At 43.3% G+C, this 12262-nt stretch overlaps 1 protein-coding gene across 2 annotated transcripts in view; it reads left to right on the top strand.

The window, feature by feature from the left end:
- Nucleotides 1–12262, top strand: part of LOC126470003 (GDP-mannose 4,6 dehydratase) — a 78701-nt gene that overhangs the window by 52693 nt on the left and 13746 nt on the right. For both annotated transcript variants that reach the window (XM_050097480.1, XM_050097474.1), the window contains exon 6: nucleotides 3633–3701. In XM_050097480.1, coding sequence (XP_049953437.1) covers nucleotides 3633–3701 — 69 coding nt within the window. The remainder of the gene's footprint in view (nucleotides 1–3632; nucleotides 3702–12262) is intronic.

Below are 12262 nucleotides of genomic sequence, written 5' to 3'. Positions count from 1 at the left end.
ACACTTGTTGGTGCCGTTTGACCGCCATATCTATGGTCTTCTTATTACACACTTTGGACCTGCGCAGACAGACAGTCGACTCACAGTAGATAGGCTCTCTCACACTTATATTTAAAGTATCATGTGTTCGAGATGGTAGAAGGCCGAGTGATTCTAGAATTTACGCAGAAATTCTCGGAGCACTACAATGTCAGTAGTATATTATATAACAAGACATCAGTGATTCATGTGGTAGAGGGTGGAACTGAGTATGAAGGCAGTTGACTCTGACTGTGTGGTGTTAGTATGTGTATGTATCTTTTACTGCAGATAGAAAAAAAGACACCTTTAGTGACAGTGTATATTGTGTGTGGGTAAATCACAATTGTGACAGTGCCATTCGAAAAACAATTACCATGTGATGTAAAAGCAAAAATCGGTATGTAAAATGAAATAGGACTTTCTAATCATCAAATTGCCAAGAAGTTGAGCTGTTCAAGTACAGTGATTGATAATTTCGTTAGATTGGTGTCATTATATGGACAGAACAGAAAATATGGGCAGAGTAGAAAATTATCTGAAGCATAGAAAGGGTTACTTTTGCATAAAGCAAGGGCCACAAACTGATATTCTTCTCAACTTATTACTGACTTAATGTTGCCACTAACTGCCAAATGTGTATGACTAATTTTGTCTCATGACAAACATCTTGCATTCAAGAAATGACTGCGGAAACCCACTCTAACACCCAAACGTAAATAGGCTGGAATAGAGTGTATTGAAAAACATGCATCATGAACTTCACATTGAGATAAAGTGATCTTTAGTGATGAGAAGTAGTTTAATTTAGGTGGTCAGAATGGATTTCAATATTATTGGCATGATCTGAGAACAGAGCAGCAGGTAAGAAGTCAAAGAAATTTTGATGGTGGAAATGTTATGATTTGGGCAGCCTCCTATGATAGAGTAATTCACAAGTTCCGTGGCTGAACACTAGAATCATCTCTGACACATACGATAAGATGCTATAGACAGAGTTGATTAGAATGTATGAGGACTTAGGGGACGAAAGTCTAATGTTTTATCAAGATAAGGCATCTGTGTATGTTTCTGGTTTGAAGATAAAGATATCGATGTCTTGGCCTGTCCTGCACGTAGCCTGGATTTGAACCACATGCAAAACCTTTGTGGAATACCAGTAAGGTGTGTTATCGCAATGGAAGTCAATTTGAGTTCGTATATGAGCTGAAAAGAACAACACAAGAAGAGAGGCTGACAATTTTGCTGCAAGCATCACCGACTCTAACAAAATCAATGCCAAAGAGAATTGCTGAGATAATTAGCAAGAAGAAAGATTGGACAAAGTGCTAACAGTGCAGTAACACAACAGGACAGTGGGTGCCTTTATACCAATTTCCAACCAGGAAATGCAGATGCCTTATGCAGTTACTCATGTTATGAAAGAAACTATGTTATTCTGTCTTGATTGTTTGTCTTATATGTATCTACTACTTTCATAGCAAATCCGATACATGTGTGGTTCAGCTTTTGTACTATTACCTTTGTGGTACCATGCCTTTATACTGATTTCTACTACTATAGTGAGACATGACATAGTCTTGCTGTTTGCACTGAAACTCTTCACTTGGATTAACAAACAGTCACTCACTACAAATGCTGTTCCATGTTCATGCCTTCCATTCTCTCTGCAGCCTCCATAAAAAATTACTGCTTTATTCTCTTGTAATATTCCTTCTCGACACCATGTAGCTTCTTGTAATGCCGAGACAACAACTTGATATTCCTCAAACTCTGACACTGCAATTTTGACAGACCTCTAACATTCTATGTGCTGATGTCTTAACTAACCTGTCTAGCTTCCATCCTTTTCTGGGGCATGGTTGTAAGATTTTTGGTATTTATAAATGCCCCCTGGTGACATTACTGGCACTGCGCAGGTTTCTGCTCCTGGGCTAGCAGGATTTGCTCTCAGGATTTTTCCCCTAGGAGGATGGATTTCTCTACACTTCCAGAGCTCCCCCTGCCTTATAGAAGACAATAGAAGCTTTTGAAATGTGGTGCTAAGGCAGGATGAGACTAGATGGGTAGATCTAATAACTGATGAGGCTGTACTGATTCAGGTGAGCTGCATCAAACCGTTTGTACTGAAGACAACAACAACAGCAGCAGCAGCAGCAACAGAACAAAGAATCCCACTTTAAATTAATTCAAAATGGAAGAACTCTGTGATAGTTTGAACTGGTTTTGGCCACAGAAGCACAAAATTTTGTCATTTGGTATAATTTTTTTATATGTGGTGTACAAGCTCTAGTGTTGATGAGTTGCAAATATATATACAAATAAGAGGATAAAACAGATTTTTGATTTTGTTCCCTTGCATGTCACTCAAGATGCCCTGGGCTACGTGCTCTGTTCCTTATTGTAAGACTAAGTGGCCCCACTCTGTAAGCATCATGCTGTGTATTTACTATTTCCTGCTTATAATGGGGGAGGTGTGGTTAATTATCAGAGCCTTAGTTGTTGCATGAAAGTGATAACAAAATGGTGGTCCAGAGGCAATGTGTCTAATTCTAAGTGTCACTGTAAATCTTCATTTCAAACTCTAGAAATGGTTGCAAACATTTTGCAGAAAATTACTGCTACTGCAGAAATGTCTTATCAGGCAGATTTCACTACTGTCAGGTGTTAAACATACATCTTATCCTTCTGTACTTCAGTTCTTTCATCTGAAAGACATTACTTCCATTTGATAAAGAAATGAGAGTTAAGTATTGTGAGAAGCTTTAAAAATATTGTGGCTGGTGAACTTTATTATACAGTGTATTTTTATGAGTGATGAGGCTTGATTTCACCTTCCAGACTGTATGACCCAAACAGGCTTTGATCTTAGCTGCACCACCATTCATATTTTTCAAACAACTTTTTCTTTTCATTTTTGTATCCTGAAAATAAAAATTTTGTCTTAGAAGCAGAATTTTGTTAACTATTTTTCTGTCTGCTCTACCTTTGCAATTTGTTTCAGTGTGGAATAGTTTCCTATAAATATGGATATTTACTATTTACTCTCCATCAAGATGAAAGTAACTGAAATGTAGAGATTTCACATTACCATTTATATTATCAGTAATTAGCCAGATTACTATATGTTATTTGCCATTATGGGAATGGCATCTTTGTCAGACCAAGCTCCAGTTTGTCAGATATATGAGCATCAAAACTTTTACACACATTTTGGTTAAGAATAACTTTTCTGTGGCACCATGAAATATTTTGTGGAAATAAATTTGTTGAAATTTTAGTGTAATAATTGAAACACTTACAAATTAATCTAAATCTGGATGCATAACAAATTATTTCTTTTATTATATTTGAAGAGCTATGATCTTTAAGCCAAACTCCCATTTGATGACAGCTTTATTTCCTGTATGTTAATGGTGAATTGTTTTGCTTGGCAAGTGATGATCAGTTTCCTTTCACAGATTAAGTTACTTCGAGAAGTAGTATATCATCTTTATGACATATTGTTTTGTTTTGTCATTTTATTAAATATACCTGATATTGTCCTAATTTAGAAGTGCATTAAAACTTTGAAACTAAACACTTTTAGATGTGTTTTGTGTTCTTCCTTACAGGATTTACTCCTTGGTGACCCTAGTAAAGCTCGAGAGAAATTTGGTTGGAAGCCAAAAGTCACTTTCAAAGTAAGGTTAAAGCTGTTAAATTTACATATTGTCATAGTTATATGTTACAATGAAAACATTCCTAAAATACCTTTTTTGTGAGCCATAATTTATATAAAAAGTTTGATTTTCCCAGGTACATTTTAACATTTGCTACATAAGCAATGATTACAGTTAACACATCATGTAAAAAAGACTGATTGCTTTCCTACCAAAGCATTTTCCTTCCTCCCTAACATACAGTTCATGCAGTCTTCGTTGTAGTCTAGTCCTTTCTAATATCTTTACTTGTGGAAAGGGTAGACTGAAATGTGATGAAATATATAAAATCATTCTTTTAAAAATGTTGTTTCTGTTATTAGTGTCCCAGCAGGTATGGAAGAGATAGTGAAGGCCCTCCACATTTTTCTTGACATACCTTATTTAAGATTCACACCTGAAATCATGTACTTGTTCAGTTTGGACAAATATGGCTTTCTAAGTATATTGGGCCAGAATTTATAAATATTTTTGACCTGACCAGACTCTCAGATTAACTTAATTTTGCTTATGTTATTTCTCATTTGAAGATATGATACAAATATGTCAGGAATGTAATGCAAGAGACCAGAATGGGTCCCTCCAGTGCAAACTTTCTTATGTTTGTATAAGCGATGGCAGCTGGAGACTTTTGATACAAGGAGTCACCTTCATTCTGCCAACAACTTTTTCAAAGAGGGTGAAGGAGAAGACACAAATTTGAGTCACTTTTTTGCCCTTGGGTGGGAAACTGTTCTGAAAGGCACAAAAATCAATAATGTTCAATGGCTTGAGGTTGCAGTAGGTAATGGAAACAACTGCATTAAAGAACAAAAGGTGTATACACAGGACATGTGGCCTGTAATTGAAAAAGTGTCATAATGATTTCTCCATTGGGAAAAATATGCTGGATTTCTCCCGCATTCGGACCTCCAGGAGGGTACTGCGAAGGAGGAGGTAACCATGAGAAAAAGACTGATTAACAAATAAAAGAATAACATTATATGAATAAGAGTGTGGAATATCATAAATTTGAATGTTGTAGGAAAACTAGAAAATCTGAAAAGGAAATTCAAAGGCTGGTTTTAGATATAATGGGGAGTCATTGAGGTGAAATTGAAAGAAGATAAGTATTTTCTGGTCAGTTGAATATAGGGTAATATCAACAGTAGCACAAAATGGTATAACAATAGTGGTATTAGTTACAAATAAGAAGATGGTTCAGAGAGTGAGCTACTGTGAACAGTTCAGTGACAGAGTTGTTCTTGTCAGAACTGACAGGAAAGCAAAACTGATGACAATAGCTGAGGTACATATGCTTATGTCACAAGCAGAAAATGGAATAGACAGAGAATGTATATGAGGATTGAAAAGATTATTAGGTTTTATGAAGATGACAATAACAATTGTTTGATGCCTGGCGAAAAAGATTAGTATTTGTGTGAAAGAAAATGGTACTAGGTTTAGAGAAACAAAAGCTTAATATTGTGTAATTTAAATGAACTATTCACTGAATTCAAAAAAGAAAACCCTGACATTAAAATTGAAAGGTCGAAATTTTACAAGTTGTTGTAGCGGCATCTGCCACCCATGGTGTTTGTATCATCAGAATGTAAAGTTGATGATTCTCCTCGTGTTGTCGAGGGTGACTGTTTTTGGACTTTTGAAGGTTTTTGCTCTTTTCACTTTTTTAAAATGCTTTTTCCCCCTCACACACGTTGGATTTTTGTATTCTGGTCACTTTTTTGGATTCAACCTCCACTTTCCAAATTTTACAGAAGTGGAGGCCATTTGGTGAAAGGCGCCTTAATGTGGTGCGCTACCTCTCCATTGTGTGCTGTTACCTTTTGCATTTACCAGTCAAATGGATCTACCTCTGCATCCAAAATCCAGCATGGTAGCAAGTCCATCGTGGTGGGATTGTCATGTACCCTCTTGTTGGTAGCACCTTCACAATGCAGGGATCGCACTGCCAATGCCTGAGCTGTGACCTCCATGTGTTAGCCAAGAAGTAACTGCCTGTCCAATTGGGGGTACTGGGACTTCAGCCAATGGCTACTCTGCCAGGTGGCCTTTGCCTTGGCAAGGTGGTACTCAGGGGGAGAGCCTCTGATCGGAGTGAGTGGCATCGGGGCACATGATCCGCAATGAAAAAGTATTGAACTTAATGGTGGCCATGCCAACACAGCCATCTCATTAATCAGGAACAGTGATTTTAATGTAGAAGCTTACAATCCAATGGCATTTCTGTCATTGTCCATGCCTCAAGACGAGAGCTGGGCAAGGAGAAATGGAAATGGACAGTTTGCCGAGATCTTGGTTTGTTCCCACACTGACAGTGGCTCTTTTGCTTCAATGAAGCCAATGTTTTTTGTTGAAAATAGTGAAGATCGGTTTGAGGAGGTTGGAGCAATAGAAAGGATGAGAAATGGATCTTTTGCTGACCAAAACATCACACATGCTTCAGGCCTGTGTCAAGTTAGGAGATATACCAGTCATTTCTTCCCATAACAAGCTCAATAGAAATCATGGTGTTAACTGATGAAGAGCTGCTTACTAATTTGGCGCAGTGTGGAGTCAGTTTTGTTCTCCACTTGCAGGAGGTATTCAAGGATAACAAAGCAGACACTGGAGCTTTTATCCTAGCCTTAACTGGCAACATGTTGCCTGAGAAGGTCGAAGTCATGGTTTGTAGGTGTCATTTCAGACCTTATTTTCCTCCTCCAATGAGATGTTTTAAGTGCCAAAGGTTCAGACACATGTGCTTCAACTGTGCTAATGAGGCTATCTGTAGAGCATGTGGATGGGCGCTCCACGAGGGCATCCCTTGTGACCAACCCCCTCAATGTGTCAACTGTCAAGAACTGGATCCCCCTTGTTCACTGCAATGCTTAGTGTTCAAGAGGGAGAAGAAATTTCGGGAGTCTAAAATGCTTGACCGCCTGTCTTATCGATATGCAAGGAAAAAGTTTTAAAGACTTCATCTGACTAATTATGGTCTCCAATTTTGCGACTGTAATGTCACAGTCCACACTTCATGCAATGACACCTCAAGGCCCTGTTCTTATTCCACAGCCTGCCCTCTAGGTTTAGGAGAGAGCATCAGCTCCTTCATCTTCACACTGTCGGTGCAGCCAGAGATGCCAGTCATCCTCTGGCATCAGGGACAAGGACATTTGTCAACATGCCCCCTCTCAAGACAAGGACCAGCAGCCACAAGCTGCAGGCCAAAGAAAAGTACAGTTATCTTCGTTCCTAGAAGATAAAGTGGGGAAATCATCACAGAAATTGAAGTTTCAAAAGCATAAGAAGGATAACCAGAAAGGTAAACTACTTTCTGAGGCTTTGGATGTTCTGCTCCAACCCTGCAGCAGTCGAGCCTGTGCACGTGGATGACGGATTGCACGCAGTCAGGTGGACCATGACCTGGTAGGAAGGTAATCACATCCATATTTTCCATTTGACACTTTCTCAGACCTGGCACCAAAGCTCATTCAATGGAACTGAGCTCCTTCAATGGAACTGTAATTACTACTATTGCTGTTTTACCGAACTCTGTCATTCAATCGCTACTTACTCTATAATTGGCATAGCATATCAAGAAACACAGTTTACAGCAACACATCTCCCTGCTCAAAAAAACAACCAGCCCTACTGTACCAATTACATTAATGTTCAGAGAGTGTTCGGTGGTGTCTGGACCTTCATACACTCTGATATTTTCAGTGAGCTGGTGCTCCTTACCACTGCACTGTCAGTTTGGATGACAATATGTAATGTTTATCTACCCCCAGATGGACCTTTCCATTACCGACAGCTGTTAGAGTTACTGACACAGCTGCCTGCTCCCTTCCTCTTACTAGGAGACTTTAATGCCCATAATCCTTTGTGGGGTGGCGACACAGTCTCACAGAGGCTGAGTATTAGAGCACCTCCTTTCGGAATTGGACGTTTGCCTTTTCAACACTGGAGCTGCAACCCATTTCAGTGTGGCTCATGGAACATTTTCAGCTATTGATCTTGCAGGTTGCAGTCTGACTATCTTACCCCTGATTCAGTGGTGCACCACAATCTTTGTGACAGCGACCATTTTCCTATTGTTCTCGTCCTCTCCACTCACAGACATCTAAAAGATGCTCCATGATGGTCGCTTCAGAAAGCTGATTGGCAGGCTTTCTCCTCTGCAGCCACTTTTGCAGCTATTTGTGTATAGTAATGTCTTGAGTCTAGGGCCTCCCGTTCGGTAGACCGTTCGCGTGGTGCAAGTCTTTGAATTTGACGCCACTTCGGCAACTTGCGCGTCGATGGGGATGAAATGATGATGATTAGGACAACACAACACCCAGTCCCTGAGCGGAGAAAAATCTCCCACCCTGCCGGGAATCGAACCCGGGCCCTTAGGATTGACAGTCTGTCACGCTAACCACTCAGCTACCGGGGGCGGACAGCTATTTGTGTGATGGATATCGACATTGTTACAGAATACTATTGATACTATTACTCATGCTGCAGCAGCAATGATAACCTACTCCTCCGGTTCATCTTGATGACTGCCGGTGCTATGGTGGTCTGAAGACATAGCCACAGCTATCAGGGAATGCTGCAGGGTGCTTCAACAGCATGAGCACCATCCTTCTATGGATAATGTAATAGCATTCAAGAGACTCCAGGTGAAAATGATATTTTTAATAATAAAAAAAAAAAGGAAGCAGGAATGTGAGCAGTATGCCTCAACTATGCGATTCCACATTCCATCGTCCCAAGTATGGACTAAACTGTCCTGCATTTGTGGCCATCCACCACCCACGGTGGTTCCTGGCATCCGTGTCAATGACAACATCTGCACTGACCCTATGGTACTTGCCGAATGTTTTGTGGGACACTTCACTTAGGTGTCCGCTTGCAATAATTACCGTCCTCATTTCCTGGCCCAGAAACACCTTATTGAGTGCCACCCACTGTCTTTCCATGCACATTTTAATGAATAAGAGCTTTGCAGTGCTTTGATCCCTGGACCTGACAAAATCCACAACCAAATGCTCAAACATCTTCGTGCCAACAGCATGAAACACATCTTCTGGCTTTTTATTCGCATTTGGCAGGAGGGAGTATTTCCCTTTCAGCAGCGGGAAGGTATTTTTATTCCTGTCCTGAAACCGGTAAACGACGCATATATTTTAACTAACTACTAGCCAATCTCCCTAACAAATGGGCTGTGTAAGCTATTCGAACAAATGGTCAACTGCTGTCTTTGTTGGTGTCTTTAAGCCAGATGGCATATATTATGATCACAAAGTGGCCTTCGGGCTGTCCTAGTCCACACCACAGATACCTGCCCCCCCCCCCCCCCCCCTTCCCCTCCGGGGTCCCACAGTCCTTTTGTGGGTATGTGTGTGGCGTGCACGGGGCCCTGAGCTATTGCAGTCTCCTTTACTTTGTTTGAAGTCTGCGTTACCATCCCATCCCTGTTCCTCTTCCTCCCTCTCCTTGCTCCTTTGTCCCTGCCCCCACTTTTCCCTCTTAGTGGACTTCTTTATGTCCACCTGGCTATCCTCCTGGCTTTTTTTGGTCTGTGCTATTGTTTAGTTTGCTGTTTCCATCTCCTTTTCGGCATTTGTGGTCCCCTTGGGGTTTGACCTCCATTTCCAAAAATTTTCCGTTCAGTGTGAGCCATTTGCAGATGATCTCCCTACCCAGCTTCCATGGTGCAGGTTCCTCTACCCCTCCCCTCCCCTTCTCTTTGCACCCTGACCCCCCCCCCCCCCCCTCCTGCTTGGTCACCAGCACGGTTGCCAGTCCGTATGGTGGGGCTGTTTAGTACCCACTTGGCTGAGCCCCCTGAAACCACAGGAATCACTCTGCTAGTACCTGAGCTGTTAATGCCTCATGTATGCCCAGGAGTCGATGCTCATTGTTTTGGGGCACCAGAAGTCCTGGCAATGGACGCTGTGCCAGACGGCCCTCGCTGTGACTGGGTGGTGCCCACGGGGCGAGCCCCTGATCATAGTGGGTGGTACTAGGGTGGATGCCTTGCACGTGAAGTGACAAAAGCTTTACCATCCTGGCCATTCTGTGGCCATCTCTAAGAGTGGTAGCAGACGTGACACTCCTTCTTCTGATCCTTTGGCTTTCCCTCCCTGGCCACCCCCTGGGAGGAGGGGCAAACTCGCCGGCTTAGGTTGAAATCTTTCCCTTGGTACCTGGTTTGTACCAGGACGGATGGCGGTAGTTTTCCCATGACTGAGCCTTTGTTTTTCGTGGAGACAATTGAAGATAAGTATGGCGAAGTTGAATCGATGAGTAAAATGCCGTCCGGTGCATTGCTCATCAAGACATCTTGTGCTGCCCAATCTGATGCCCTGCGTGCGTGTAACCATCTCAGTGACGTCCCAATCTCTGTCATGCCCCACCAATCTTTGAACTCAGTACAGGGCATTATTTTCCACCGAGATCTTGTTCTGCAAACTGACGAGGAGCTCCGTGCTATGTGCAGCGAGGCCCTCCAAACAATCGCATCGCTACAGGTGCCTTTATCCTGGCCTTCAAGGGGGATGTCCTCCCTGAGAAGGTCAAGGTGATGGTGTATTGGTGTGATGTAAAACCTTATATTCCACCACCGATGAGATGTTTTAAATGCTTAAGGTTTGGACAAATGTCTTCCCGCTGCACCACTGATCCCTTCTGTGGCAACTGTGGGCACCCCTCCATGAGGGGAGTGCCTGTGCTCCCCTACCAATGTGTGTAAATTGTAATGGACAGCATTCTCCACACTCGCCTACATGCCCAGTGTTTGTGAAAGGCAGAAGAATCCAAGAGTCCAGAACCTTAGATCGGCTCACCTACACTTGTTGTTGTTGTTGTTGTTGTGGTCTTCAGTCCTGAGACTGGTTTGATGCAGCTCTCCATGCTACTCTATCCTGTGCAAGCTTCTTCATCTCCCAGTACCCACTGCAACCTACATCCTTCTGAATCTGCTTAGTGTATTGATCTCTTGGTCTCCCTCTACGATTTTTACCCTCCACGCTGCTCTCCAATGCTAAATTTGTGATCCCTTGATGCCTCAAAACATGTCCTACCAACCGATCCCTTCTTCTAGTCAAGTTGTGCCACAAACTTCCCTTCTCCCCAATCCTATTCAATACCTCCTCATTAGTCACCTACACTGAGGCTCGTAAAAAATATGACCGCCTCCATCCCGTGTCTGTGACCTCTACTTTTGCTTCAGTTATGTCCATTGCCCCTCCTACCCCCTCCTCTTCCCAGCCCCACCCCATTCACCCCATGCCTTCAGCCTCCTCCTCCTCCCCCGCTCTTCCCACCCCCCTCCCCCTCCACCCTCTCCCACTCCCCCTCCCCCTCAGTACCCATACCCACCCCTTCGGGTGCTGCTCCCCCTCCTGCACCGGAGAAGTGCTCCCCTCGTTCGGCAGCCACCGGTACTGGAGCTCCCTCCCAGGACTCCTATTCCCAGCACCCCCCTGAAAGACGATCTACTGCTCTACATCGGCAGTGTGATCCGTGGCTGGTGGGCGCCAAGATGCCTGGTGTAATTCCATGCCTGCCCTCGCTGAAGTCTGCCCTTCTCTTCCTTCCCAAGAGAAGAAGCAGAAACAAGGGCAAGGCCCCTGTGGTACCCCCTGAGGTGCGGCCTTCCTCTCCTACAGTCAATGAACCAACGGTGTCTGACCCCACCTATATGGATATTACCCCATCCTTATCGGTGACGGATAGTGACTCGGTGGCATGACCGACTCTGGTACAATCACTTCCACTTTGGACTCCGGCTTGAGAATCCTCCAGTGGAATTGTATTTGATATTTGCGTCACGTTCCGGAGTTGCAGCCTCTTCTTTCCTTCTACTCTGCCGTTTGTATTGCGCTCCAGGAGACCCATTTTCTCAATTCTTACTCACCGACCCTTCGTGGGTTCCACGCTTCCTGTCTGAACAGAATTGGCCCCTTGCGGGCTTCTGGTGGTGTTTGCACCATGGTCCGCAAGGACATTGTTAGTAAATGGGTTCCCCTCCATACCACTCTGGAAGCCATTGCTTTCAATGTCCATCTGGCCACTCCAGTCACAGTCTGTAATCTTTACCTCCCACCTGACAAGCTGCCCACATCCCATGCCCTCACCACCCTTCTTCAACTAATCCCTTCCTGTTATTAGGGGCTTTAATGCTCAGAACCCTCTTTGGGATAGTCATATGACTACTGCCCTGGGCAGGACAGTTGAAGCTGTTCTGGCAGGGCTTGACCTTTGTTTACTAAACACAGGTGCTCCCACACACTTTAGTGTGGTGCACGGCACTTTCTCAACCACTGACCTCTCCATCTGCAATCCGGCCTTCTTCCCTCCATTGAATGGGGTGTCCATGATGACTTATCGGACAGCGACCATTACCTGATTGTTTTGACCTTCCTTCAGTGTCTCTCGCTCCGTCACCTTCCCAGGTGGGCCCTATCTAAGGCTGATTGGGGTGCCTTCTCCGCTGCTCCCATTCCCCCTGTATAGCCACATGACAGTGTTGATAAATCTACTCAGACCTTGACTGCCTCCATCCTTTC

The sequence above is a fragment of the Schistocerca serialis genome, chromosome 1 (assembly GCF_023864345.2).
Source record: "Schistocerca serialis cubense isolate TAMUIC-IGC-003099 chromosome 1, iqSchSeri2.2, whole genome shotgun sequence".
Lineage (NCBI taxonomy): Eukaryota > Metazoa > Arthropoda > Insecta > Orthoptera > Acrididae > Schistocerca > Schistocerca serialis.
Note: the sequence above shows the minus strand (reverse complement) of the source record. Positions and strands in the feature narration are given on the sequence as shown.